Source organism: Arvicanthis niloticus, chromosome 9 (assembly GCF_011762505.2).
Source record: "Arvicanthis niloticus isolate mArvNil1 chromosome 9, mArvNil1.pat.X, whole genome shotgun sequence".
Classification (NCBI taxonomy): domain Eukaryota; kingdom Metazoa; phylum Chordata; class Mammalia; order Rodentia; family Muridae; genus Arvicanthis; species Arvicanthis niloticus.
In genome coordinates, this window is record NC_047666.1 from 26440177 (window position 1) to 26466554 (window position 26378).

Consider the following 26378-nt stretch of genomic DNA (forward strand, 5'->3'; position numbering starts at 1 on the left):
GGTGCCTGCTTGGGCCATTCAGAGGGGGGCGTTTCTGGATGGTTGTGTTACCTGAAGCTATTGATTGTCTTTTTTACCTTGTAACCCAGAGAGTCATTACTTAAGACCATGGCTGGTTGTCCTTCTTAATGTAAGGGATAAGAACCCAATGCCCATGAGCAGAACTTCAAGTAAAGTGTATCATGTGAGAACAGAAATTCCATTAACAGTTCTCTTGAGGTGCTGTGATGTCAGATGCAAACCAAATGGGTGTTACTTAAGAAGGAAGGGTTAATGGGAGCTGGGGCTGAGCATTTGCTGGATGCTTCTATGGTGCACACGTCTCACTCAGGTGCTGTGTGACAGTTTCTTATGTAATCTTGAGATCCCTGTGAATTAGATGATGGTTGCTCATTTTGTAACTGAATCCAAGTCTTGTTACTCCCAAGTATTTTTACTGGAATCAGAACCCTTCTCTGCCTCTAGAGCCTTGCTCCTGAGCGTGAGGTAGGTGTTACAGCACGAAGGCTGCTAGTTTAAGCAGAAGCCTGGGCACACAGAAGGGAGATTAGCAGCACAGCATCATTTCTTATGTGTGCTCCTTCAGTGGAAAGCATAGTGGTTTGGTCTTCACTGTCCCTTGCCTATTAGAGTCACCTGTGGAGACTTGGAGCTCCAGACCCTCCAGCCTAAGGCTCTGAACGGGCTCCTCATGAACTGGCACCGTTCTTTTTAAACTGCCAAGGTGATGCTAATGTTGTGTTCGGAGTAAGGGACTCCATGGTTAAGGAGTGCTGGGGTAAATGAATAAGCATGAGGTTGCAGAGACAGGCTTTCCAAACACTTTGTCATATAGGTAAGGAAGCAGGTCCAGAGCTCAGGGCCACCAGCTTCTTCATTCTATATTTATTTGGGACTATTACTTTAGATAATATAGAAAATGAAAAGAAAAAAATACTTTCCAACTGCCTTTGAAGAGTTTTTAACTCTAGGCCATATCATTGGTTAAGATCACAGTTGAGGCCTAAATTTCCCAACTTCTTTTGTGTTAGTATTACCAATGCCAGGAGCTCTTTAGGGTCATCTAATCTGTGTAAGTGCTTTCTGTTATCACCTTGGTAAGTCTCCTTCAGAGCAAAGTCTCCTGACTGCCTGTCTGCCTTAGGACCAGCCTGCCATTTGGCTGCCCACTGAGCACCTGAGGTTTACAGGTCACAGCTCTGCAGATGACTGCTTGGATCTCCTCTCCAAGCCTCCGTCACTTGGAAGAGGCTGGAAAGCTGCACACTGATCCCTTGTAGGCCCAGTGCTTGGACAGACCTGCTGCACTGGTGTCCCAGTTGGTGAGCTGTATTGAGCTCACTTCTCCAGCCCGTGACACCAGTGTTCGTTCCTGTAGACTGTGCCATGGATTTTCCCAGACTGCTAATGATGCTGCTGACAGGGCAGGAGCTCCCCACCTATCAGGCAGAGCAAGGCATAGGGAGAGATTGTGTTGTCCATTCAGCACTGTGCTAACAACACTTACCTCGGTGCTTCTAAATGCCATACTAGAGCGTCCAAATACAGGCGATAATTGAAGCTCAGAGAAAGAAGTGAGTACCTTTTCCAGTGTTACTAAAAGTCAAACCCCAGCTTCTGGAGGAAAGGTCATGACTCCATTCCTTATTTCACAAGTCACATAATATGTAAACCATTTGCTCTGCTGAAGCATATGTATTGGGTAAGTGGCACTTAAATTTGTTTTCTGGTCATTTTGGTGGAATTTAAGGCCCAAGACATGGCATTAGCCGTAATGCAGGAGAGTTGTAGGATGTGGGGTAGGAGTCAGTGGGTATTGCAGTGTGAGGAGTGGAGTGAGGGCAGGCATAGGCACAGGCGCGCAGGCCCTTCCTAGGCTAGCCTGTTGGAACTGGGTCTCATATAGCCACTGTCCCAAACCAATGTCAGGACTTGGGAAATCCAAGAGAAGCAGAGCATAAATGTGAAGCTAAGGGTGTTAGGGAACGAGGAATGGCATGGAGGTGTAGACTTTCTAACTGTGTGGCTTAGCACCAGTCTCATCTTTTGATAGTCTCTTATTTTAGTCCTGAATTGCAGTTTGAATGGTTACACACCGTTCCTAGCAGCATTAACAGGGGCTTCAGTTTTTGTATCTACAAAACGGCAATAGTGTTGATTGTGTCAGGAGTGTAGATGGCAGCTGTGACCTTGAGGGAAGGGAATGATTGGTGGGTAGATGGCTCCGGAGTAAGAAGGATGAGCAGACTAAGGCGCCTGCATTGGGAGCTGTGTGGAAAGCTGTCAGCCGCTTTGGAGCTAAATGAGGTCCCTGACTACCTGTAGTGGGAGAGTCAAGGAAAATCAAAGACTGGCCCTGATTTGGTGCTGGTGTGAGGTCTTCCTGCCTGTGCGCATCTTATGCAAGCCTTAGCTCAGTGGTGAGATGCTGAGTGCCTCCTGTGATACCTAAATGTGTGTATAACCAAGTAAGTCAGCTCCTATGAGAACTGACGCCTGAATCCTGTAGTGGGACCTGAGTGTCAAGTGAGAGATTGCTTTAAAGCTAGGAGAGTAAGTGTGGCAAGGCACCATTCTCTGTGACAGATTGAGAAACCAAGATACCAGGGATAGTTAGTTACTAGTACAAGTCGGAATTTCTTTACATGAATGGTAAAGCAACCTTCTGCACTCCAAGCTGAATTTTTTCCTTTTATCCAAACATGGTATTACAGTGTTCCTGAGACCAAATTATAATTAAAGTAACCATAGTATAAAGCTTGTCAGCCCAGAGTCTCGGAATGAAGCACAGAGAAGCTGGTTAAAGACGAGGTATTATGTAATGACCTAATTATGAGGCCTGCCATCTGCTTAGGAGTCACGCCTGACAGGGTAGGAGGCCCTAATTGTGCTGGTGTTTTTTCTTTAAGGAGGAGGCTAGACTGTTAATGGATCCCTCCTCCGTGTGTGTGTGTGTGTGTGTGTGTGTGTGTGTGTGTGTGAGAGAGAGAGAGAGAGAGAGAGAGAGAGAGAGAGAGAGAGAGAGAGAAAAAACACTAAGAACATTAGTGCTTTAGTGCTTTTCTTGAAGTAGGTTGTTAGCTTGTGCAGGGAGGATGGAGCAGCTTTTGAGGGTGGCTGAGCAGATGTTTCTCTTTGGCTTGGTTATCAGCGGTGGAAGGCTAATGAAGCTGTGGCGTAGACTCTGGTTGAAGATCTGGGTGGCCAAGGGAAATGTCACATCTACCTTGAGAAGCAGCTGAGAGGGTTTTTTTTTTTTTCTTTTCATTCAAGAGAAAGAGCATACAAGCGTGACACAAGTAAGGCTGAGGTAGAAGGAAGATCAGGCGTGCAAGGCTAGCTTGGCAGTTGAGAGAGAGTGGCAGATTGACTTTGAGTAGAGATTGAGGGGAGGAGGGAGGAAAGAGAGCCACTTTTCTGTGGATGTGTTCATATGGGCAGGGGCTGTATATCTTGAGGCAACAGGTCAGTGTTGGTGTCTTTAATCATTCTTCATGTTGTTGTCGTCGTCATCGTCATCGTCATTACTTTGAGTTGGGGTGTCTCACTGACCCACAAGTACATCAATTCATCTCGGCCAGCTGGCTAGTAAGCTCAAGGGATCTGCCTGTTCCTACCTCTTGAGTGCAGGAATTACACACCACTGTACCCAGCCGTTTAAAAGCATGGGTACTGGGGTGTCAAGTCAAGTGCTCATGCTTGTGTAACAGTCACTTTATGGAATGAGCCATCTCTCCAGCCTGAGAACCCCTTTTAGAAATGTGTTTGGGACTATGGTTGAAAAAGAAAAACTTGTATTTTGAAAAACAAACAAACAAACAAACAAACCCCTGCAATCCTAAAAAAAAAAAAAGACAAACTGAAGTCAACTTAAAATTGAAACTGCCAGCGTTTGGAACCCCTGCTGAGCCTTTGATGGGACATAGGACCAAGGATCAAAAACAAAATCATAGAATGTCAGGATGGTGAAGGGACACTGTCTGAACCTTCTGTTTGGTTTGGCCCTCAGGTTCTAAGAGAGATTTTGTCTTGTCAGCCACAGGGACACTGACCACTGCTGTAGTGCTTGTCTGGTGAATTCAGGGCATGACTTAGGGTTTCATTGCTGTGAAGAGACACCAGGACCAGAGCAACTCTTAAAAAGGAAGACATTTAATTGGGATGGCTTACAGTTTTAGAGGTTTAATCCATTATCATCATGGCAGGAAGCATGGTAGCATTCAGGTAGACATGGTGCTGGAGAAGGAGCTGAGAGTTCTACATCTTGATCTGAAGACAAGGAGACTGCGTGCCACTGAGTGTAGCTTGAGCACAGGATACTTCAACATCCCCCCCCCATACACTTCCTCCAGCAAGGCTACACCAATAAGGCCATGCCTCCTAATGGCATGCCTTATGAGCCAAACATTTAAACACATGAATCTATGGGGCCATACTTCTTCAAACCACCACATGGAGTGACTAACATGGGAGCCCTTTGGTTTCCTGAGCACCAAGGGAAGCCTTATACTACAAAGTTTCTTTACCTTTAGGTTTTGAAAATGGCTGATGTTGAGAACATCAGTGATGGAGTGAAGAGGAACACCTGCAGGAAGAGATGCTTAGTTTCCTCCCCTGTAGCTCAGGGTCATTGCTGCTGTAATCTGCTTCCTTCTGCTGCCTCCTCCACAGACAGCAATGCCTCTGGTTAGTTATTTATCTCTGTGCAGAGTTCAGGAGGTGGGGCTATATATTTTACAGTCCAGAAGACTCACCAAATTATGGCAGATGTTCCAAAAGTCAGGGTTTCCCCCTCTCTGCCAGCTCTGCATTATTATTATACCGATAAAGAAACTAGGTTTCTGGAAAAGTCTGGTGACTTGCCCAGGGCTAGCTTGTCTTTTATGATGTTGGCTCAGAACTAGGCTTCCTGACTTCCGACTCTGTTCTTTTTGTTACCCCTTGGTCTATCTCACATGGAGGTAGATCACAAAAGAACACACATGGTATTTACTCACTGATAAGCAGATATTAGCCCAAAAGCTTGGAATAGCCAAGACTCAACTCACAGACCACATGAAGCTCATGAAGAAGGAAGACCAAGTGTGGATACCTCGGCCCTACTTAGAAGGAGTAGCGAAAATACTCAAGGAACCAAATATGGAGACAAAGTGTGGGACAGAAACTGAAGGAGGGGCCGTCTGGAGACCATTCCACCTGGGTATCCATCCCATGTACAGTCACCAAAGGTAGACACTGATGTGGATGGCAGGAAGTGCATGGTGACAAGAGCCTGATATAGCTGTCTCCTTAGAGGTCAGCCAGAGTCTGACACATTCAGAGGTAGATGCTCACAGCTAACCACTGATCTGATCAAGGGTTTCCCAATGGAGAAGTTAGAGAGAAGACTGAAGGAGCAGAAAGGGTTTGTGGCCCCATGAGGAGAGCAACAATACCAACCAACCAGAGCTCCCCAGGGTCTAAACCACCAGCCTGGGAGCACATAGGGAGGGACCCATGACTCTAGCTGTATATGTAGGGGAGGATGACCTTGTCGGGCATAGGTGGGAGAGGAGATCCTCGGTCTCATGAAGGCTGAACACCGAGTGGGAGTGGGGGAGTAGGTGGGGGGCACATCCTCATAGAAGCATGAGGAAGGGGGATGGGATAGGAGGTTCCTGGGTGGTGGTGGGGAATGGGGATAAGGGGATAAAATCTGAAATGTAAATATAAAATATCCAATAAAAATTTAAAAAACACATTAAAATGTAAATGAGCTGAGAATTGACTGTAATAAAAATTTTAGGCTAAAATTGACATGAATAAACATTTGAGGTTAAAATATATTATTTTTGTTTGCTTCTAAGTTTAGCATCTTTTAAAAGCATCAAGATTTTATTTAAAATATGTGCTTTCCTATCCTTGGGCTAGAAATAACCCATTTTTCCCATTGATTAAGTATAGGAAAAAACACTGAAAAATGTAGTGCATTGATGCCTTAGACATTCAATAAAATTTGCCTGCTGTAATCTTCCACTTTTACTGATGTGGAAGCTGAGATACTGAGCAGATCCACATGGCCTAATTCAGCTGTGGTGGCACATGCTTGTCATCTGTGCATTCAGGTGGCTGAGTCAATAGGGTGTTTCTTGAGTTCCAGGTCTATCTAAGCAACCCTGTCTAAAAATCAAACACACAAACAACTCAAAAGAACAAAAGACTCTCTAAAACAAATGTATTACTATTAACCAAGGCTCTTGATGGTCACCGGAAAGTTATTCTACTTAATGAGACTAAAAAGTGGGGTGGGAGGTAGGGGAAGGAAAGGACAGTGAGAAGAAGCAGTTCTGCTGCAGCTTGGGAAGATCTGCTGTTAGGAAGCAGAGCCATCCATCAGGAGTTCTGGTCTTGGACCTCAGTGCCTTGTGTATTTCTACACAGTATTCTGTCTGTCTGTCTGTCTGTCTGTCTGTCTGTCTGTCTGTCTGTCTCTCTTTCTGCTAGCCTGCCCTGTAGTCAGCATGGTTGCTGAGAAGCTCCTGCTCTTCCTTGCTGCTGGGTTCCACTGCCAGCAAAGATTTAGGCCTCCCCATTCCATCCAAGGACAGAGAACCAGAGTGACCCAGCTATGATCAGCTGGCCTTAATGGTATTATTTAATTCACATGTGACTGGACGGTTGGGCAGTTATATCTGTCTTGTTTCTGTTCGGAGAGTGTTCTAAGAAATTGCAATGTTCTAGAAGAAAAAGAAGGTCATTCTGAAGCACAACATGGAAGTGAGTACAGGCGGAATAAGCCGACATGAAAGTTATGTTTGGCAGCTGTTTGGATATTAGGGAGTGGGATTGCTGAAGGTAGCAGGGGTAGATGGTGGCCAATTCACAGCCACGATGAGAGAGGAAATGAGGCTGGTGGGGGTTGTGGTAAATATGAAGGGGATATCTAAGGCAGAGTTTGATGTCCCTGTGAACATTACAAGTAGAAATTCCACCAGATCAGTGAGAAAGTCAAATATACAGATCTGGGCCTTTGGTTGTCAGTATTAACCATGCCATGAAAGTTTGCCTAAGCACTTTAGGGGTTGCCCAAGGAGTTGTATTGCACAGTAACATAAGATGACTGAGTGAATCCTGAGGACATGCTAGCTAGCTCTTTGGGAGCAGAGAGGATGGGGTCCTCTAGGAAAGAAGTGGGCAGAGACGCAGGAGGAAAGCAGAGCACTCAGTAATTCCCATTTGAAAGCCCAAAGGAGAGTGTGTGCTTGAAGAAAGACACTAGTGAAAAGAACCACACAGCTGCCACCAGAGAAGGTATCCAGAACCTGTCCCCAGGACTGAGTGCAGGGAGTGTAAAAGGTTCCTGAATCACTTGGGGGTAGTGAGGGGACAAAAAAGTGGGGTACAAGAAAACAGGCAATTAAAAAGGTCTACTTGTGAAGAAAGGAACGGGTTTTGAGTTAGATTAAGAGAATAATGAGATTTGGTTTTTTCTTCTTTTTAAGCTTAGAGAGCTGTGAGTCCTGTATAAATATCAGTGAGCAAGAGGAGGGGGAGTGGAACAGTGCCTGGACTGAAGTCCCTGAAGGGACGGAAGGGGTGTTGGGCTAGGGCAAGAATTGGTAAGGAAGAAGAGGCAAGGTAGGGATGCTGGGTATAGTCAGGATTAATTAATTAATTAACAGTTAGCAGTTTGGGATGGTGGAGGTTGGGGAGTGAAATCCCGTTTGGAATTGAGACTTTTAGGAATGAAGTCATTGACCCTGATGTAACTTTGAGTATGAAAGTGGTAGCAGGTGCTGCACGGGTCAGGAGCTGGGGAGAAGGTGTAGTGTGGGAGCAGGATCTCACTGCATATGGATCCTATTGTGAGCCAGGTGCTGGTGTGCGTAGTGTCGGACTCTGCTTTCCGTAATTTCGGCAAAGCCGCCTCCTGCCTCAGGCAGCTCTTAATACTCCACATTAACATTACCTTAATAATAATAGTAAGTATTAATAATACCTCTTAATAGTCAGCATTGAGAGGAAAATATAAAGACATCTTTCTGTGTGCAGTTTCATAGACAATGTTTTTCATCCCTCTCCCATTCCATATTCTTGTTAACGTGACTATTGGTGTGTGCATGGTCTGATTTTTAGCTGATCCCATTCGTTTTTCACTTTATCTAAAACCCTTTATTTACAGCTATTATTTACTTTTTGAAAGCTGAGAAGCCAGGAGGGTGTGTTCCTCTTGGAGTGCTGAGGAGGAGGGGGATAGATTCTAGCTCCTCCTCTTCCCTAACTGCCCCTCCCAACCAGCTCATACCTCATGGGAAATCTGAATCTGTTACAGTGCTTTCGTGATGCTGAGAGCAGAGGCGCAAGAGAGGTTGCAGACTTGACAGTGGGAGCTCCACTCTGCCCGTTGGAGTGTGCTGCTCTTGGGTTGGTTTCAACATGGGAAGGGTAAGAAGGTCCTGCTGGTGCTGAGCCCCTTTCATCACAGTGTGGCTCACACCTGCTTCTGCTGTTAGAGCCCATGCAGCGGGCAAGAGAAGACGGATTAGACTCGGGAAGCCTGCGACTCAAGCTGGAGTCTTTTCTCCACTCTGGTCTGAAAAATGTAATGGATGACAGAGCGTGATATGCCCAAAGCCAGCACACAAGCAGGTATTTGACACTCCCCCAGATTGTCACTCAGCTCTCCCTGTCGGTGGTGGGGGTAATCCAGACTGAACTCCTCAGACAGAACATTAGCTGTTGTTTCTTCCTCACAGCGGAGCACTAAATCCTACCCAGGATTCTAGTTCTTTGGCCATGCAGTGCCCTGCTCAGTGGCCACTCTTAAATACAGAATCAGAGGTCCGACAACAGAAGGGGCAGTGAAGTTCTTGCCCTGCCGTGTTTCATTTTGTGTGACTTTAGTCACTGATACATGTTGGGTAGGAATGTCAATTCGATATGCTGAAAGGTACTTTGGAAGCATGTCTCATGGATTGGCTTTAGGAAATGAGCCTGCTGGGCACAGTCCAAGAGCATTGGTCACTCACTGGATTTGGGACAGAAGACTTTTTTTTTTTTTTTGGCTCATAGCAACCCTGTGGTTGGCCCTTTGGCCAGAAGAGTTTAATAATACTTACTTCCCAGGCTTGTCATGAGGATTCAATTAGATAATACATATGAAAGTGGCTATTACAGAGCTGACTCTCAGCAGTGCTATTTTTGAATGCGTCCTAAACAGATGTGCTATAAAGAGGCTGGAAGATGTGACAGTCCAGTGGGGGACAGAGCATGTGCCCTTAGTACCAGTCAGCACTATGATGAGTTCTGGCCCCACTTTTCACATTGATTTGCGTTGTTTCATAGAACTTTTCACATTGTAGTCCAAGGTGGTGACACTTGTGTAGCTGTCGAGTTAAGTCTTGTCACCAAGGCTAGCTAAGATGGAACAGATTCTTCCTTTAAAATCTGTACTTATTTTTTTTGTGTGTGTATGAGCGTTTTGTCTACATGTATATGTGTACCTCATGTGGCTTCTTGGTACCCAGGGAAGTCAGAAGAGGCATCAGATAGATCCCTTGAATTAGATTTACATATGGTTGTAGGAACCATGTCAGTGCTGGGAATCAAATCTGGGTCATCTGTAAGAGCAGCAAGTGTTCTTAACAACTGAACTACTTCTCCAGTCGGTGGAACAATTTGTTGTTGTTGTTTTTGTTTGGGTTTTTTTTGGTGGCGGGATGAGGCTTGTGTTGTATTACTATACAGATTTGCCTGGCCTAGAACTTTGTATGTAGACAAGTTAAGCTTCAAACTTAGTTCTGCCTGCCTCTGCCTCTTGAGTATTGGATTAAAGGCATGTGTTACCACACCCAGCTGGAACATTGTTTGTTTGTCTGTCTTTGTTTTTCAAGACAAGGTTTCTCTGTATATCCCTGACTATCCTGAAACTAGCTCTGTAGACCAGACTGGCCTCACACTCAGAGATTTACTTGCTCTGTCTCCTGAGTGCTAGGATTAAAGGTGTGCACCACCATGCTTGGCTTCTATCTGGAACATTTAATGTATGAATGTTTCAGAAGGTTATTCTATTAAAAGTTTGCTGAGAGGGAGGACCTGTTATTGTATAGCTTCTGAATGGAAAGGAGTCTTTTAATCCCTGAAAATCACGCAGGAATGCAGTTGGGCTAATGGAGGATGAGCAGGACTATGTGGGAGCTGTGGCCCTGCCAAATTTGGGTTAAGAAAGAATCCTACACCAGATATCTTCTCTGCCTGGCTGTTCTCATTCTCTATTCCTGAGTGCTGCCAGCAGACAAGTGTTGTCCACTCATTGCCGGATCACATATAGTAAACATGGAAACAAACTAATGCAAACAACTCCATGATGAGTAAAATAACTAAATTTAAAATAAAGTCAGAATCAGTAACAGCACTGTTCCCAGCCATAGTGAATGGAAACAGACCAGAGGAAGAATCAGTACAAATCCTGGCTTTATCTAAATGTATGTTTGTGTGTGTGTGTGCTTTATTATTAAATTCATTGGTTTTATTTGTTGTTTTATTTGAGTTACCAATTCATTTTCGTAGACTGGTGTCGACCTCACTTTTGTAGCTGAGGGTGATCTTGAACTCCTGATCTTCCCACCTGTCTATCCCAGTGTATATCACAGGCATATACCATGATCACATCCAGTCCTAATTTTAGTTTTAAAATGTTTTCCACTAAAATAGCACCTATTTTGTTGACTGTTTTAGGTCATCCCTTCAGATTTTTATCTGTCTTGATAAAAGTGCACCATATATACTACCCTAGCCCAACCTTGGGTTTACAACAAAGAGGAACTTTCCATTCATTATTAGAAGGTTCTTATGTGCTCCAGATCTTGTTTGGAGAGATCAACTCTTTAAGATGGAGGGCAGGTTTTTATTTAAAAACAAAGCAATTAACCTTTTAAAAGATAATGTAAACATGACATATGGTCATTATTGAAAATTTAGAAAGTAGAGAAAAAGATGCGGTGAGATGGCTCTGCAGGGAACAGTGCATGGCTCACAAGCCTAAGGACTTGAGTTCTGTTCCTAGGACCCATGTTGGAAGGACAGAATCTCCCCAGAAAACTTCTCTGATTTTCCTGTGTGCTTCAAAGCATGCTGTACACACACACACACACACACACACACACACACACACACTCACACTCTCTTACACTAAAAGATAAAACAGAAAAGGATAAGGAAGAAAATATTCACAACTTCATCATCTGAAGGTAAATTATTCTGAGTTTTTTTTTTGTGTGTTTTGGTTAGAATTTTTGTGGGTTTTTTTGCCTTTTGCAGTACACATTGTTAACCATGTTTGTGATAACCTTAGAACACTGTATTTTCTTCCTTTTGACTAATGTATTAAGAACATGCCAACATATTTACATTGGTTAGTATTTTATTTGTTTTAAACTTTAGTTTTTTAAAGAAATATTTTATTAAATTTATTCTTTGACAAGATAAATTCTATTTTTTAGCCAAAAATTTTTGGACTATTTTTATGTGTATAGATTTTTTGTGTCTTTGTACACATGCCATAGAACCATTAATATTTCAGATTATTTATTTATTTATTTAAAGCAGAATCTCATGTAGTTTAGGCTTGATTTGAACTCACTATATAGCTAAGAATGACCTTAAATTTCTGATTTTACTGCTTCTACCTCCTTCTGCTAGGATTACAGGCATACACCATCACACCCTGCTTATATGGTGTTGGGGTTGAGATTATGTCCTTAAGAGAACATTCTAGAAGTGGAATCTTGGGGTCAGAGGGGTGCTTGGGCTTTTCATACACATCACCTGTTGCTTTCCAGGTACCTGTCAGCTCCCTTTCCTACCGAGCCTGCTTGCTTATCTTAGGACTGCTGGCTGATGACACAGTGCAGCATGTGGAGTCTCAGCTCTCATGCCTCTCCCTGCCCAGGTGACTACCTTGACAGTACTGCTGGATATTCTGGAAGAAATTTCAAGTCTTCTGAGGTCTCCTGGTCTTCAGATTGGCTTCCTTGTTTGGCATGAACTTCTAATCCTGAGATGCTTTGGTTTCTCCTAGCCCCTGTCCTGGTTTTTGAGTGAGTGAGCATTTTCCTAATTTAGCTTTGTATACTGTCCCCAGGTTTTCTAGCTGCTCTACAGTGACCTGGCTTCCTTCTTACCTGTGTTTTAGGGTCCTCAGGTCTGTGGTTATTGGAAGATCCACTCTCCTCCCAACCTGTTCTTGGGTTGGTCGTCTTTGTTGTCAGTCTTCTCTGTGAGTTCATGCTCCTTTGATTTCTTGGCTTCCCTGAAGCTTGCCTTCTGTTTGGTTTGGAATTCAAGTCAGGTATGATCTGAGCTGTGCGTTTGAGGCTCTGGGAGTGGCCATCCTGGAGCTTTCACTTCTGGAATCCCACAGGGAGCCAGAATTGCCTCACAGGATGCTTGCTTTTCCTCCTCAAGCTCCTGCTTCCCCTGGAGTCACTTTCAAAGTTTCTGTGTTTTCCTTTGAGGAGTGTCCTAACCTTTCAGGGACTCTGTGGCACTTAGTGAAGGAACCACATGGAAGCTGGTGGCCAGAGTGACTTGCCTGATGTGTAGACAGAGGGCCAGAAATAGAAGAGCCATTTGTGTCTACTATAGAGTTGAAGGGCCACTCAACACTCAGTAATTGTCTTAGTTAGGGTCACTATTGCTGCAACAAAACACTATGACCAAAATCTATTTGAGGAAAGGGTTTATTTGATTTACACTTCCATATCACTGTTTATCATCCAAAGAAGTCAGGATAGGAACTCAAACAGGGTAGGAACCTGGAAGCAGGAGCTGATGCAGAGAGGCTGTGGAGGAACACTGCTTTCTGGCTTGCTCATCCTGGCTTGCTCAGCCCGTTTTCTAATAGAACCCAGGACCAACTTGCCCAGGGATAGAACCACCCAAAATGGTGCTCCTTCATCAGTAACTAATTTCTAAAAATGCCTTATGGAGACATTTTCTCAGTTGAGGTTCCTTCTTTTCAGGTGACTCTAGCTTTTGTGTCAAGTTGAAGTAAAACGAGAGAGAGCAACAATCAAGAAAACATATTCATGTATAGTATTTTGAAAATAAAACCAGTGCACAAAACTGAACAAAATATCAGAACTTAAGACAATGATACTGGTCAGTAAATAGTCTGTGCCAGCATGTTGACTGGCTGGCCAGCTCCCAAGAAGTACCTCATGTCCCTCTCCCTCATCCACCAGCAAAAACAGAGATGGGGGTTTTCTGTGATGTCATTCAGCTCCCGTGTGGCTGATGTGCTGCTGATCCCTTTTGGAGCTAGCCCTTGGTAGGCCTCTCTCTAAGGCTGAATTTTTATAACAGCTGATATGAAAGGTTCTAACCTGTGGCTTTCTTCTGCCTGGAATGCCAAACCTATTTTTATTAGTGCTTTCTGAGAATCCAGTTAAACAGACACACACACATGTCTTAACTAAAACATAATAATTGCACACAGACAAGCCTCTCAGTAGTAAAGGTGCTTGTGGCTAAGCCTGACCACCAGAGTTTAATGCCAGATGACCTGAGTTTGATCCCTGGGACCCTTTGGTTAGAAGGAGAGAATCAACCCACAAGTTGTTTTCTGATCCCCACATACTTCATGGCATGTGGCATGTATCATACTAAAGTTGGTAAAACTACATACATACAAAAATAAGTGTAACAAAATTTTAAAAAATAATTGCATGTAGCTATAAATTGTAGTGCTGCATTGTGTTCAATGTCTGATGACCAGGCCAGAGTGACTGGCATATCTATCACCTCAAACAGTAATCATGGTTTTGTGTTGGAAGCATTGTAATCATCTCTGCTATCATGTTGAAGTGAAGGAACGTCTCCCACCTCAAACCCTGACTCACGTAACAGCACAGACAATTGTGCCCTTGCTTAGTTCCCTGGAACTGCTTGCTGCTTCCCAAAGAGATTTTGGCCATTTTTCTTCTTTAGGTCTCTGTATGTTATTGTAAGTTAATTTTTATCTGAATTAACATAAAATTCTAATTCATCTAGTGCAGCCTTTCTTCTTTCTTTTCTTCCTTCCATTTTTTCTTTCTTTCCTTTCTTCCTCCCCCCATGTGTTTGTGTGTGTGGTGTGTTTCGAGACAGGGTTTCTCTGTATAGCCCTGGCTGTCCTAGAACTCGCTCTGTAGACCTCACAGAGATCTGCCTGCCTCTGTCTCCTGATTGCTGGGATTGAAGGCGTGTACCATCACTGCCTGGCTCATCTAGTACAGTTTCCAATATTCTGTTCTAGTGTTCTGTTCTGTAATTGCTAAAATTATGAAAATTTCCATAATTATGCAAACATTGGTTCAATGTATCTTAGGTGCACTGGCTGCAAGGAACAGAAGTTTAGTTGGAGTTAGGTTAGTGGGAAAGTAATGGATATATATAGGAAACCTTCTAGAACACAGCAGGGAATGTAGCTAGATTCTTGTGGGTTCTGGAAAGTTACTAGGTGGCTCTTCTTTCTGACCTTTCCCTTTGAGACTTCAGTTCCAGACTACATTTTATATCAAGTGTCTCCATTTAATTCTTCCTTTTTGCAGAAATCTTTCTGCTTGAGAGCATACCAGTGATTGACTGTATAGCCACCAGCCTTGTCTGTGAGGTTGTACAGCACCATCAGATTATAGTTTTGGGGTCACTACCCATTCTCAAGGGACATCACGGGCCAGCTCTCCCTTCCTGGTTCAATTAGCTGTGGAATGATGATGATGTGATGGTGGTGTCAGCTGACACAAAATATCTGAACATTATCACAGAATGGAGTAGAATTTGGTAAACTAGACCAGTGAATTTCCTACAGTGGGTTAAAATAAAGTATCCTTGCCCTGAGAGAATCCAGTGCCATTGAGAATAGTTGCTCTGCAGAGAATCAGATCTGAACAGAGAGAAAAAGTCCAGGTGGGTATGGGGTGGACTGTATCCTGTTGGAAGTCCTAGTTTGAGCCATTCTTGGACTTAGAGCTAGAGTTCTACAAGGTACAGAGAGGACAAGCTATCCAACAGAGAACATATGCAGAAGGCACACTTGATTCTGCCAGACTCTCCTCTTGGGCTCAGTGTCCATGTGGATGACATTTTGCAAATGTTAAAGAGCTAGAGGAGATTTTTAAGTGGAGAAACAACATGGTTTTTAATTTATCAGACATTTATTAGCTATCTGTTATAGGATCCTTCTGGGCCCTAAGGATCCTAAGAGAAATGAAATGAATTCTTGTCCCTCTTCCCTCTTTGGAGACAGTTTCACTATGTAGTTCTGTCTAGCCTGAAACTCATGTAGATCAGGTTGGCCTTGAACTCAGGAGATCTGCCTCCCCCTGCCTCCAGAGTGCTCATGTTAGAGGTGTGAGCCGCCATGCCCAGCCTCTTCTTTCCTTCTGTTTTCTTTAGTGATTGATTTTTCAGATACTGCACTTGGAAGACAGTCTACAACACTTATCTTAATGGGTTGGTTCAAAGCATTCAAAGAGTGGTTCCTTCTTTGTCTTGGCTTTAATGTATTCTAGATCATCACAGCACATTTTGTTTGAAAGCAGAGGTATCAACCAAATGTGTAGCCATAAGAAAACTAGATTGGAGCCGGGCGGTGGTGGCGCACGCCTTTAATCCCAGCACTTGGGAGGCAGAGATAGGCGGATTTCTGAGTTCGAGGCCAGCCTGGTCTACAGAGTGAGTTCCAGGACAGCCAGAACTACACAGAGAAACCCTGTCTCGAAAAAAAAAAAAAAAAAACAAACAAACAAAAAAAGAAAACTAGAGTGACTGGCAGGGAGAGGTCATATTTTATAGAAGAGGTGTTGTTTAATGTTGTTTTAAACTTGTTTTACAAACAGAAAATTGGAACTGGATATTCCAGCCATCCAGAATACTGTGAGTGAACCTACTGTGTGGAAAACTGAAAATCATCATTCCAAAAGCTTAGGGGTGGGGATGAGAAGGTGAGAGGACCAGAGAGTATTGGGAGAAGTAGCTGGGTAAGGAGAGAGAAATACTCAAATCATAAACACTCTTAAATCAGGTGTGAGACCACGGGCCTATAATCCTGGTAGTCCTAGTGCATGGGAGGCCGAGACAGGAAGATTGAGAGTTTGAGACTAGCTTGGGCTAGAGTGATACCATGACTCAAAATAAATAAATAGATAATAAATAAGAAAGAAAAAAATTCACTTTTTGATTCTATGTGAAGTTCTAAAGTAAGTAATACTAGTGATAGATTTAGAAAATAAGAATAATGGTGACTACCGGCGAGAAAGAGTGTGACTGTCTGGAGGGGAGCCCACACTTCCTGTGGTGAGAGGGTCTTGAATGTTGGTGGGGCTTGAGTTGAGTGTAAATGCATTCTCAGACCCCATTGAATAGTATCCAAAAGGCTCATATATTTTACTGTAAATCTTAGTTATCTCCTACCCCTGAAAGAATCTGTGAACCCCAAACTTATTAATGGGGGTTGGGGAAAAGCAGCTAGCAATATAGTCATTAGTCCAAGGTTTTCTGGGCAGACCACTCATGCAAGTTCAAGTCTAAAGGCTGAAAATCCTGATGTTTGTTGACAAGGGCAGCAACAGCAGGAAGCATCAGTGGGGCGTACTCTGAGGAACCCCAGCTTGTTGGATAGTGCCCCGTATTTGCTGCTGACCCTTCCTATTCAGTTTACTGCCCCACATCTATATTCGTTTAAACACACACCCAGGCATGCTTTACCTGTTCCCTGTCTATCCCACTGCTGTCGAGCTGACAGTGGCAGAGTGTGTTCTTAACATGCTGGAGGTACTGGTTCAATTCCCAGCATTGAAAGAAAAAAACAAGTTTGATGCTTCCAAATTAACCATCGTAGGCCCACGAACATTAAAACTATGTGTGCTGAAACCTGTAGAGTGAAGTGCTGAGGTCTTACTGACTTCAGGAAAGGTAACAGGAGTTGTGTTTGCATAGATAGATGGTAAATGGTGAAGAGGCAGCAGTGCTGATGTGAGCCATGAGTGGTGACTGTGAGTTTGCAGTATGATCTTTGCAGCTTTCCCTCACCACTAGTTTACTGTGTGTGTGTTAATAATGTGTGTTGTGTATAGGTCTCCAAGGAGGTCAAAGGCATTGGATACCCAGAGCTAAAGTTATAGGCAATTATGAGCTTCCTCATAGGGGTTCTGGGAACTCAATTCTGGTCCTCTGCAAGAATAGTATGAACTCCTAACAGGTGAGTCATCTTTCTAGCCTCAGAAAAAATTTTTTATATGACAATGGTTCTGAGGGTAAAGGCTGCTAAGTTTGATGACCTAAGTTCAATCATAGACCCTCCAAGGCAGGAGAAAGAAACAATTCACTCAAGTTGTCCTCTGTCCACACGTATGCCTTGGCACTGGTAAACAAAAGTAAATTTTTAAAACTTTTTATTGATTCTTTGTAAGTTTCACATTATGTACCCTAATCCCATTTATCTTCCCATCCCTTCATATCTGTCTTCTGCCCTTCCAATCCCCTCTCCCCAAAAGAAAAAAAAACCAAACTGAAACAAAACAGAAATACGTCACTGTGGCAGCTGTAGTATGTCTTGGTGTGTCCCAGTGTGTCCTTGTGCCCAAACAGCTTTACTTGCATATGTTCATTGCAATGACTCGTTGGTCTGATCCAAGGCCTCAGGCTTCTTCTACACTATCAGTAGTGGGTCCTCACCAGGACTCGCTAGATATCCTGTGGTTGCCCTGTGTCATGGAGATCCTGCAGCTTTGACTCTATAGAACCAGACCAGACCCTTCATGAGCTCTAGCAGTTTGTAGGATGGGGTGAATGTTGGGGTGGGCAAACTCAGAGCACTGAATCTGGGCCTGTGTGGAAGCTGAGTTGGTCAGCACACCAGGTCTCTTGTGCCCTGGACACTGGGGCTAACACTCCTGCTTTGCCCAGGTGAGGGGTAGGGCCAGACCCCCTACTTCGTGACCTCAGGGCCTACTCTCCAGCTTGCTGCAGGTATTGGGTGAGTTGGGAATGGATCTTTCCCATGCCACCTCATGGCAGATAAGGGGCTGGTCCAGCTTCCCACTCTCACAACCTCCAGGTCAGCTCACCCACATGCCACAGATGGTGAGGGCTAGAGAGTAATTGTTTTTAAGATGAGAAAAATAAAAAGATTCTGCTATTACATTTAGGAATTTAGACTGTGGCTTGGGGGCTTCATTACTGCTTTTAAGAGAGGGTACTAGATAACTTTGCATCTTTGAAAAGAAACCTAAGACTCAATGTTTTCTGGAGGAAAAGATATAAGAGGAGCCAAGGGAGGAGCATGAGGGATGGAGCTGAGGCGATTCTAAGGTTAGGGCATGGAGTGGTCAAGACAGTGAGCCCACTTGATTGACTGTGTGGGTCTCAGAAAGAGACCTGCAGTTGGCTACAGCATTGAGTGAAGGAACCCAAGGTCTCTATGTCACATACCTTTGTTGCCATTCTGTGTTCTATCACCTGGCTGCTGGATCCAGATCAAACACTAGAAGGTGATCTTTCTGGAGCAGCAGAAAATGTAGAAAGCTAAGAAAGCTTTAAGCAAGGTGTTAAGCTGGTATGTTCTAATATGAACAGTTGTAGCAGAGACAATGCAGACGGAGTTTATCTTTGGAAAGCCCTTAGGAAAATGTTGACAGGGCCATGGTGGAGCCGGAGCTTAGCGATCTGTAAGGCAGACATGTAAGGGCAGACATGCTCCTCGTTGTTTCCTAGGTGTTTGCCAGTGGAGTGACTCCTTTCTCCGTTAGCCGAGGATGCCGTGGCACTGATCACAGGGCTGATGATTTATTTTCCTTACCTGAAGTGGGTTTTCATTCCCAGCACAAGGGTTTTATTTTTGTTTCTTTTGTTGTTTGTCTTGCTTTGTTTGTAGGAAGGGATCATTTACAGACAAGGCTGAGTGTGTCTTACTTTCTGTGAGCCACACTGTCATGTCATTGCCTGAGCAAGAAGGGTGCTGACACCTTTGTCCCATGCTGTCCTTAGGTGTCATGGTGGGCAGAGAAGCTGTTTTCCCTTTGAGAAACTTTATCATCCTTCCACAAAAAAGGCATTCTTAAGTTTGGTCCTTTTATCCCTTTCTGTATTCTGGGAGAGTGGAAAACTGGGACTAGGTAGATATTCTGTTGTTGCTGTATCGATGTGGGAGCTTTTACAGTGCTAGGCAGACAGGTTTTGTGACAGAGTACATGCGCACTTGCTGTATGGCAGGCACAGGACTGGTGACAGGGTGCCACAGTGAGTCAATCATGTTTGCTGTGGGCAGTTTATAGTGTACAGAGGAAGAAGAGATCAGACCAGGAATCACTCATCCTAGTATTTAATTACACTTATATCCTAAAGAAGAAGATGCTGGGCAGAATAGGGACTGGTACCAGGGATGATCTGAGAAGTCTTAGTTAAGGAAGGAGCTTCCAGAAACTTAAAGCATAAGTAGGAACTAGCCATGCCAAAAGAGAAGCGTGCTCAGGAGGAGCATAGGCAGGCTGAAGTATGCACAGTACGGAAGCAGGGAGGCTCTCACTGGGGTAGGGCTATGTGAGCTGAGCACTGGCAGGCTGTAGTGTCTGCAAGAAGCTAGGACATCTCTTTGAGCCTTCCAGCCATAGGCAGCAAGCAGTATTTGTTCTAGGAGGGCTGAGATGCTAGCAAAGAGTTTCAAACGGATGAATGACATTCAGGATCTGTTTCCAGATCACTTAGCTGCAGTGGGAGAGGAGAGCTTGGTTCTTCTGACCAGGAGAAACAGCTGTGGAATTCAGTGAACAGAGAATACGACCCAACCAGTGTTTCCTCACCACGTTTTACATTTCCAGATAGCTAGTTTGGCAGCAGAGCAGTGAAGGTGCAGCAGCGAGGTTACACAAGGAAGGCCCTCTCTCCATCACACTTAGATGCTGGCAGGCCAGGCCAGCGTGCTGTGGAGCCTCACACAGAATTCTACGATTTCTTCAACTTTTCTCTTTCATTCTAAACAGGCAGGTGCCTTTTGAGGAGGAATTTTCTCCAAACCCCTAAGGGAGCTCCTTGAACTAGAGATGTTCCCTGGTCACTGGAGGCCTAAAGAGGAAGAGACATTTAGTTGCCAGTAATCGAATGGTTCACCTGGGCTATGGTTTGGTTGGGTACTGAACCCCTGACAGTATTGCCATTCTTTGGTCATGTACCCACAGCCCTGCTGGGAAGAGGGAGTTGAATACCTCAAGTATCTCCATCTGGGTGTTCTTTCTACTTGGGGAAAAGACTGCTTTGATTTGTTCCCCAGAAGGACCCAGCACATGGTGATTTCAGTCTGAGGCAAGAGAGAGACTGACTTTAGAAAAACAAGCCCAAGTCTCCACTGCAGTCAGTGCAGACACACACGTCACACCAACCTTTTCTCCTGTGCAAGCTTTGCTGTGCTCTTACCATCTGTTCTAAAGCTTAAAAATCGTCACTCCTTCTGAAACTTCTGGCAAAGTTGTCAGTTGTCTTCAGTGTGAGTCAAGTGTGGATGGCGTTTGTTAGCTTCTTGGTCATCCCTGTGTGGGCTCAGAGACACTGTGGACAGAACATGAGGTATGCTTGTTCCCTCCTTTTAACCTATTTGTCCCCTGCTCCCCCTATTTTATTTTTTGCCTAGCGTCTTTTGTAGGGAAAGGTAGAGCTGCTTTGTTTGACACTAAGAAGGAGGCTGTGTGCATCAAGTCAGATTTTCCTTCCCATGTCCGCTGTAGAACTATCTGTAATCCAGGGCTTGGAGGACCTCAGCATAAAACCTGTGAACTTGATCTCCATGTCTGCAGATGAGGAAATGGAGGCGAGAGAAACAGTCATGGGCCAGGGCCACCTTTCATAAGCCCTCATCCGATGCAGCACCACCTCAGCTAGGTTTTCTGTCCAACCCTTTCAAAGACTTTTCTTTCATGCTTATTTTCTCTTTCTCAGGTGATTCAAGGAGAGGCTGCATTCCTCCAAGCACACTCACTGAGTTTGCTGTTATTTTAAAGGAAGGCACATTTGCATTGAGAGCAGAGGGTACAGAATGGGCTCGAAAGACTCATTCCTCCTTTTGGAGTCCCTGTTCCTTTGACCTTTGTCTTGTTGATCTTAAGCAGGTAAATGCCATTCTCAAAGATGTAGATAGGACTTGGGTTAAGAAGGGAGGTTTCCTTTTTTGTGCAAAAAATAAGCTGGTGTCATATGTTAGATTTTTAGTGCCTAGAATTTTGGCCCCGATTAAAAAGTAACAGCAAAACCTTTTTGGCAGCAACTCAAAAAACCCTGTCTGAAAGTCACGATGAGCATCTGTTCAGCTTCTTGTCTCACCCTTCTCATGCCTGCCCAGTTGCACCTAGCTCTGCTCAGATAGCCATCATGGAGGGCTCTCTGTCTGTTTGCCTTCCCTCCCAGACTCACCTTTCCTTCCTGAGTGCAAGTCACTGCAGAAGGACTGCTGCAGCCCTCCATGATTCAGTGTCTGGTGAAGAGGCCATAGAGGTACTGCTTGCCTCCACTTCAGTACTGTGTGTGGATGCTGACTTTCACGATGGGGTCCCAGGAAGACCCCATCTTTGTTGTCTTTGAAAAGCTTCTCTTTGATATTGTGATCTGTTGTTGATATGAGCACTGAGAGATTTTGCCCCAAATTATATAAATTTCCCAGCCACATGGAGAGACCGTAATCCATGCCCTGTGTACTTTGCTGCCTTACAAACACAGAAGCAGGGCCATCAGACTGACCTGTATTACAAACTCTCACTACCAGCAGAGAACTAGACACTTTTGATGTCTTCATGTATTCAGGAAGTAGAGGTCCTAATTGTATCATTAATTTCCTTGGCAACTCTTTGAATCTGTGCTGATGGAAGCCTTTCTCAGGAGAGTATTAGGAAAGCAACTCATCGTAGGGCTTTCAGTGAAGTGGGATACATTAGAAAATGCAAATTAAATCACAGTCAGATGAGAGGACACATGAACATGAATAGCTACCTGTAACCAATGAAAAGACCTGTAACCATGCGCTGGGAAGGACATGGAATTAGAACTTCCATATGGCTGATAATCACCATGAGGGACCATTAGGGCAGTTAAGCTTGTCATGTGGCCCAAGGATGACTACCTATGTCTATGAAAAAGGTCTTCTTTCTGCACAGATGTTTACTTTGTAAAAGCACAAAGCTAGAGACATTTATATGTCCCTCCATGGTAGATGGATAAACTATAGGCATCTGTACAATGGAACAGTTGGAAAAAAAAAAAAAAAAAAAAAAAAAAAAAACCCCTAAACAAAGGATACCTGTAACTATGAGAATGAATCTAGAAATATGCTGCAGGAAAGAAGCCAGGTGTGAGGGTCTACACTGTGTGATTCTGTTCAGGGCAAGCAAAACTAATGCACAGAGAAACTAGAACTCAGGTTGCAGGGTTTGAGGAAGAAGAGGGAAGAAGGTCTGCAGAAGTGGTCCCCTGTTGTGATGGTTCTGGCAGTGCATGATGCTGTGAGGTCGTTGTGATGTATGTTCAGTTGGTTTAAAAAGAAAACCGTAGATAGATTGGGGGGGCGGGGGGCGGTCTTGTGGAATTTCTTGCTAATTATCTCTGTGTTCCTGAATGGAGAATTTAATCTTTGTCTATTTTATATAGGGGAAATAGCCACATGGAAATTCTGGGTCTATGAGCATAGAAGTTCTGGCTCTTTTCTGGCAAGAACTTGCTAACCAATATATGCTTGTGTATTGGAGTTTGCTTACAAGTATTCTTTTAAGGTTGTGGAACGTTTACTGTGTTGCTTCCTGTCTCTGCACATCAGTAAGATCTGAGGCAGAATACTGAAAGCTCAGAGTTTATAAAGTGTTTAGCTTCTATAGTATTGAGTTACATTCACCATTAAGAGAAAATGTGATTTATTGCTTGTGTTTAAATCTAGAGTTTTCAAGTAAACTTTGGGTTTCCATTTTAGGTTTTTAAATTTTTCTTTTCTCATTCATTCATTTGTTTGGGGGAGGGACATGTGAAAGTCAGAGGACAACTGTAGGAATTAGCTCTCTCCTTTCTCTTTATAGGTAACAGAGATTGTACTCATTTGGTCAGGCTTAATTTTGGATGCCTTTATCAGCTGAACCGTCTTCTGGCCCTGTGTCTCCTCACCTTTAGAAATTAACACTGCTGACTGGAGCTGGGGGATAGGAGTAGCTCCCTTGGTAGAGTGCTTGCTGTGTAAACATGAAGACCTGGGTTAAATCCCCAACTCTCATATAAAAATCCGGGCATGGTGGGCCATGCTTGTAATCCCAGCACTAGGGAAGCAAAGATGGGGGATTTCAGGGGGCCTGGATCCAGATTTAGCCTAGTTGGCAAACTCCAGCCCAGTGAGAGACCTTGTCTTACAAAACAAGGCAGGCAGCTCTGAGGAATCTGAGATTGACTTCTTGTTTCCACCTACACATGCGTGTTCACCAAGTCCATTGTCCTGCCCAGTAACAGCTATCTGCATGTGTGGTAGCCTACAGACATTTGTACTTAGTTTTCTATGATCTCTGCCACACTTTGTTGCCTTTTCTATTCTCTATAATGAAAATTAAGAGGGAAATGAATTCATTATTAAATTTTCACCATGTGGTGAGCATTGTTCTAAGGTGTGATAATAGGATGGGTGGGTGGAGGGCCAACCTCAGACACAGCACTAAACTCACAGTGAGTTACAGATAGTAACTTCTGTTCCCATCAAAAATTAAAAACCAAAGCTAGGGCCAGTTGGTGGTGCCACAAACCTTAAATCCCAGCACTCAGGTGACAGAGGCAGGTGAGTCTCTGTGAGTTCAAGACCAGCCTGGTCTACAGAGTAAGCTCTGGGACAGCCAGGGCTACACAGAGAAACCCTGTCTCAAAAACAAACAAACAAACAAACAAACAACCCCTAAAGTTGGGTGTCATATTTCACACATATAATTCCAGGACTCAGGATGCTGAGGCAGGAGGATTACTATGAGTTTGAAGCCTGCCTGGGCTACAAGAGAAGTTTTGGATCAGCCTAGACTAGAGTGAGTGAGTGAGTGTTCTTCAACAAAGAACAAGAAATTGAGGACAAGAAAGGTACAATGTTGGGAGATATGAAAGAAGTATATTATATGATGTATGGATGTGTCATAGTGAAACTCACTCTTCTATAAGTTAATATACATTGATGTAAAAAAAAATAGACCAGAGTGCTATATATTTGAGGGAAAATAGAAAAATATATGTTTCTTTTTGTAAATTCAATCAGTCCCCGCATTCTTAAGAGGTCAAGTGTGACAGTATGAAAGTTACCCTCCTGCCTCATCTGCTTCACTTCACGGATGGAGTGAAGCATCCTCAGACTGAGCTGTGTTCTCCTGCTCCATGGGAAACGGGGCCATGCTAGTGAAGTGCTGCCGCCCTTCCAGAGTGCACCTTTAGGATGACAAATCTTACAAGGTTTTGATTTTTATTTTACGGCTAATTTTTTTCCATTTACCCATGGATCCTTTTATAGGCAGAGGTGCTTAATAGTGTGGTTCTGACTATGTTGGGTAATAACCTGTTGCTTTGCTTTAAGATTTATCATGATTGTAGGCATTGCAAATCTGGCCTGGCCTGCTGAGTTTTCAGCCCTAGCTGGAGAGGTCAAGTTTCTGCAGCACTGCTCCCATCTGGTGGCTGTTATCTCTCATTGCAACAGCATGACCTGCTTCAAAATGGAGTGGCTTGTCCTTCAGGGATGTTAGGTACCACACATTAAAATGCCTTTAAAATACAAATTCTTGGGAGTGGGAACATTCATCAACTCTTTAGGAAAGAAAGGCAAGAACTGTGATGAACAGTTTATGAACTAATGTGTATATCTGTAAGTCATTTTTAAAAATTTTGAAGAGCCTGGGCTGTCAGTGAAAAGGATTACTTATTTCTGGTAAAGGAAAGACTCATTTGCCCATTTAATTCTGCAGAGACACATATAAAACAATCATGAATATAAGTTGAAGGTTTTATATTTTTGCAACTACTTTCTCCAGTGCTAATACACTGTAAAGCTATACCATGTTTCCAACAGATTTGGGGGTTGGGGGGGAAGAGAAACGGTGCTACAATATGTATATGTACTACTAGACAAGACTGATACATAGTTCTTGCATTTAATTTTTGTTGCATGTCTTAAAGATTGTATATTCTTGGAATTTAGGAAATGTGGACTGGGGATGATGATGCACATTTGAAAATCTTGGCATTTACCAGGACAAAGGCAGGAGAATAAGCTCAAAGCCAGCCAAGGCCACATGAGACACCCCTCACCCCCACGCCTCAAAAAAACAAAAGAAATTTAGGAAGAAATAGAGATGGAGAAGAAGAGAGAGAGATGACTTAATTTTTGATGCTGAGTGTTCTTTTTAACCCAGTACTCAGCTGGGTGTGGTTTTACATGCCTTCAGTCCCAGTACTCAGGAGGCAAACATGGGTGGATTTCTGTGAGTTTGAGGACAGCCAGGGCTACACAGAGAAACCCTGTCTTGAAAACCAAAAATAAAAGTAAATACTCAAAAATTTTACGTTTAAAATTGATAATGGAACAGTTTAATTTATTGCAAGAAAATAAAAGCTGTGGGCTGGGTTTTTTTTTTTTTTTTAATGAAAATATTAGAGATACAGTGGTTGCTGTTATAGATTCCATAGGAAGTTTCAGTGTTTATCTGAATACTAAAGAATGTAGTTGTAGTCACAGGCAGTAGAGAGACATTTAGTCTTTCATAAGTCTTTGTCACAATGTGGATTTGGATTCATTTGAGTTCATTAACATATTTTTACAGAATGATTTTTATGTTTTATTAAAATAAGGAACAATACCTTACGAGTAAGGCTCTAGTGGCTGCAGGGAATAGATTCCTACTCAGGATATTTTGAACAGTTACAATAAGGCTAGTTAGTAAGTTCTGGGGACAGGCACTGAAGTGTCACCAAACCTCAGGGCAGTCAAAATGGCTCCAGTGGATTCCGAGTCCTGATTCTCAGAGACCTAAGATCTCTGTATTGGCTACTTATTGGTTTCTGTCAAATGACTGCTAGCTCAGTACTCTGTCACAGCCTCAACTCAAATGACTTCCCACTGTGTGCACTTCTATCCAACTTGTACCCACTTGTGCAAAGAACCAATTAGTGATGCTTTTGCTCCACAGGATTGATGAACATGACATTTGAATTAAGTCTTGAAGGTATGCAAGGCAGATGTTGGGCTGTGCAGAAGTCTCCTGTTACACTTGAATGGGAGGTGGAACAAGGAGGGGAAGAAGAAAGGAAAAGCAGAGTCCTGAAATAAACTGACAACTATTTATGTTAGCAAGCACTGAGAATTTTCTAGCTTCTCT

The 26378-nt window shown here is 43.5% G+C and overlaps 1 protein-coding gene across 20 annotated transcripts in view; it reads left to right on the forward strand.

Annotated features, from left to right (window-relative positions):
- The window catches only part of Aak1 (AP2 associated kinase 1), a 145608-nt gene that overhangs the window by 45225 nt on the left and 74005 nt on the right, over window positions 1-26378 (forward strand). For 2 of the 20 annotated variants that reach the window (XM_076940055.1, XM_076940060.1), the window contains exon 1: window positions 8307-8628. The exons of the other annotated variants lie outside the window; for them this stretch is intronic. In XM_076940055.1, coding sequence (XP_076796170.1) covers window positions 8589-8628 — 40 coding nt within the window. In that variant the 5' untranslated portion in view covers window positions 8307-8588. Of the gene's footprint in view, window positions 1-8306; window positions 8629-26378 lie in introns of those variants that run through there. 20 annotated transcript variants of the gene reach the window in all.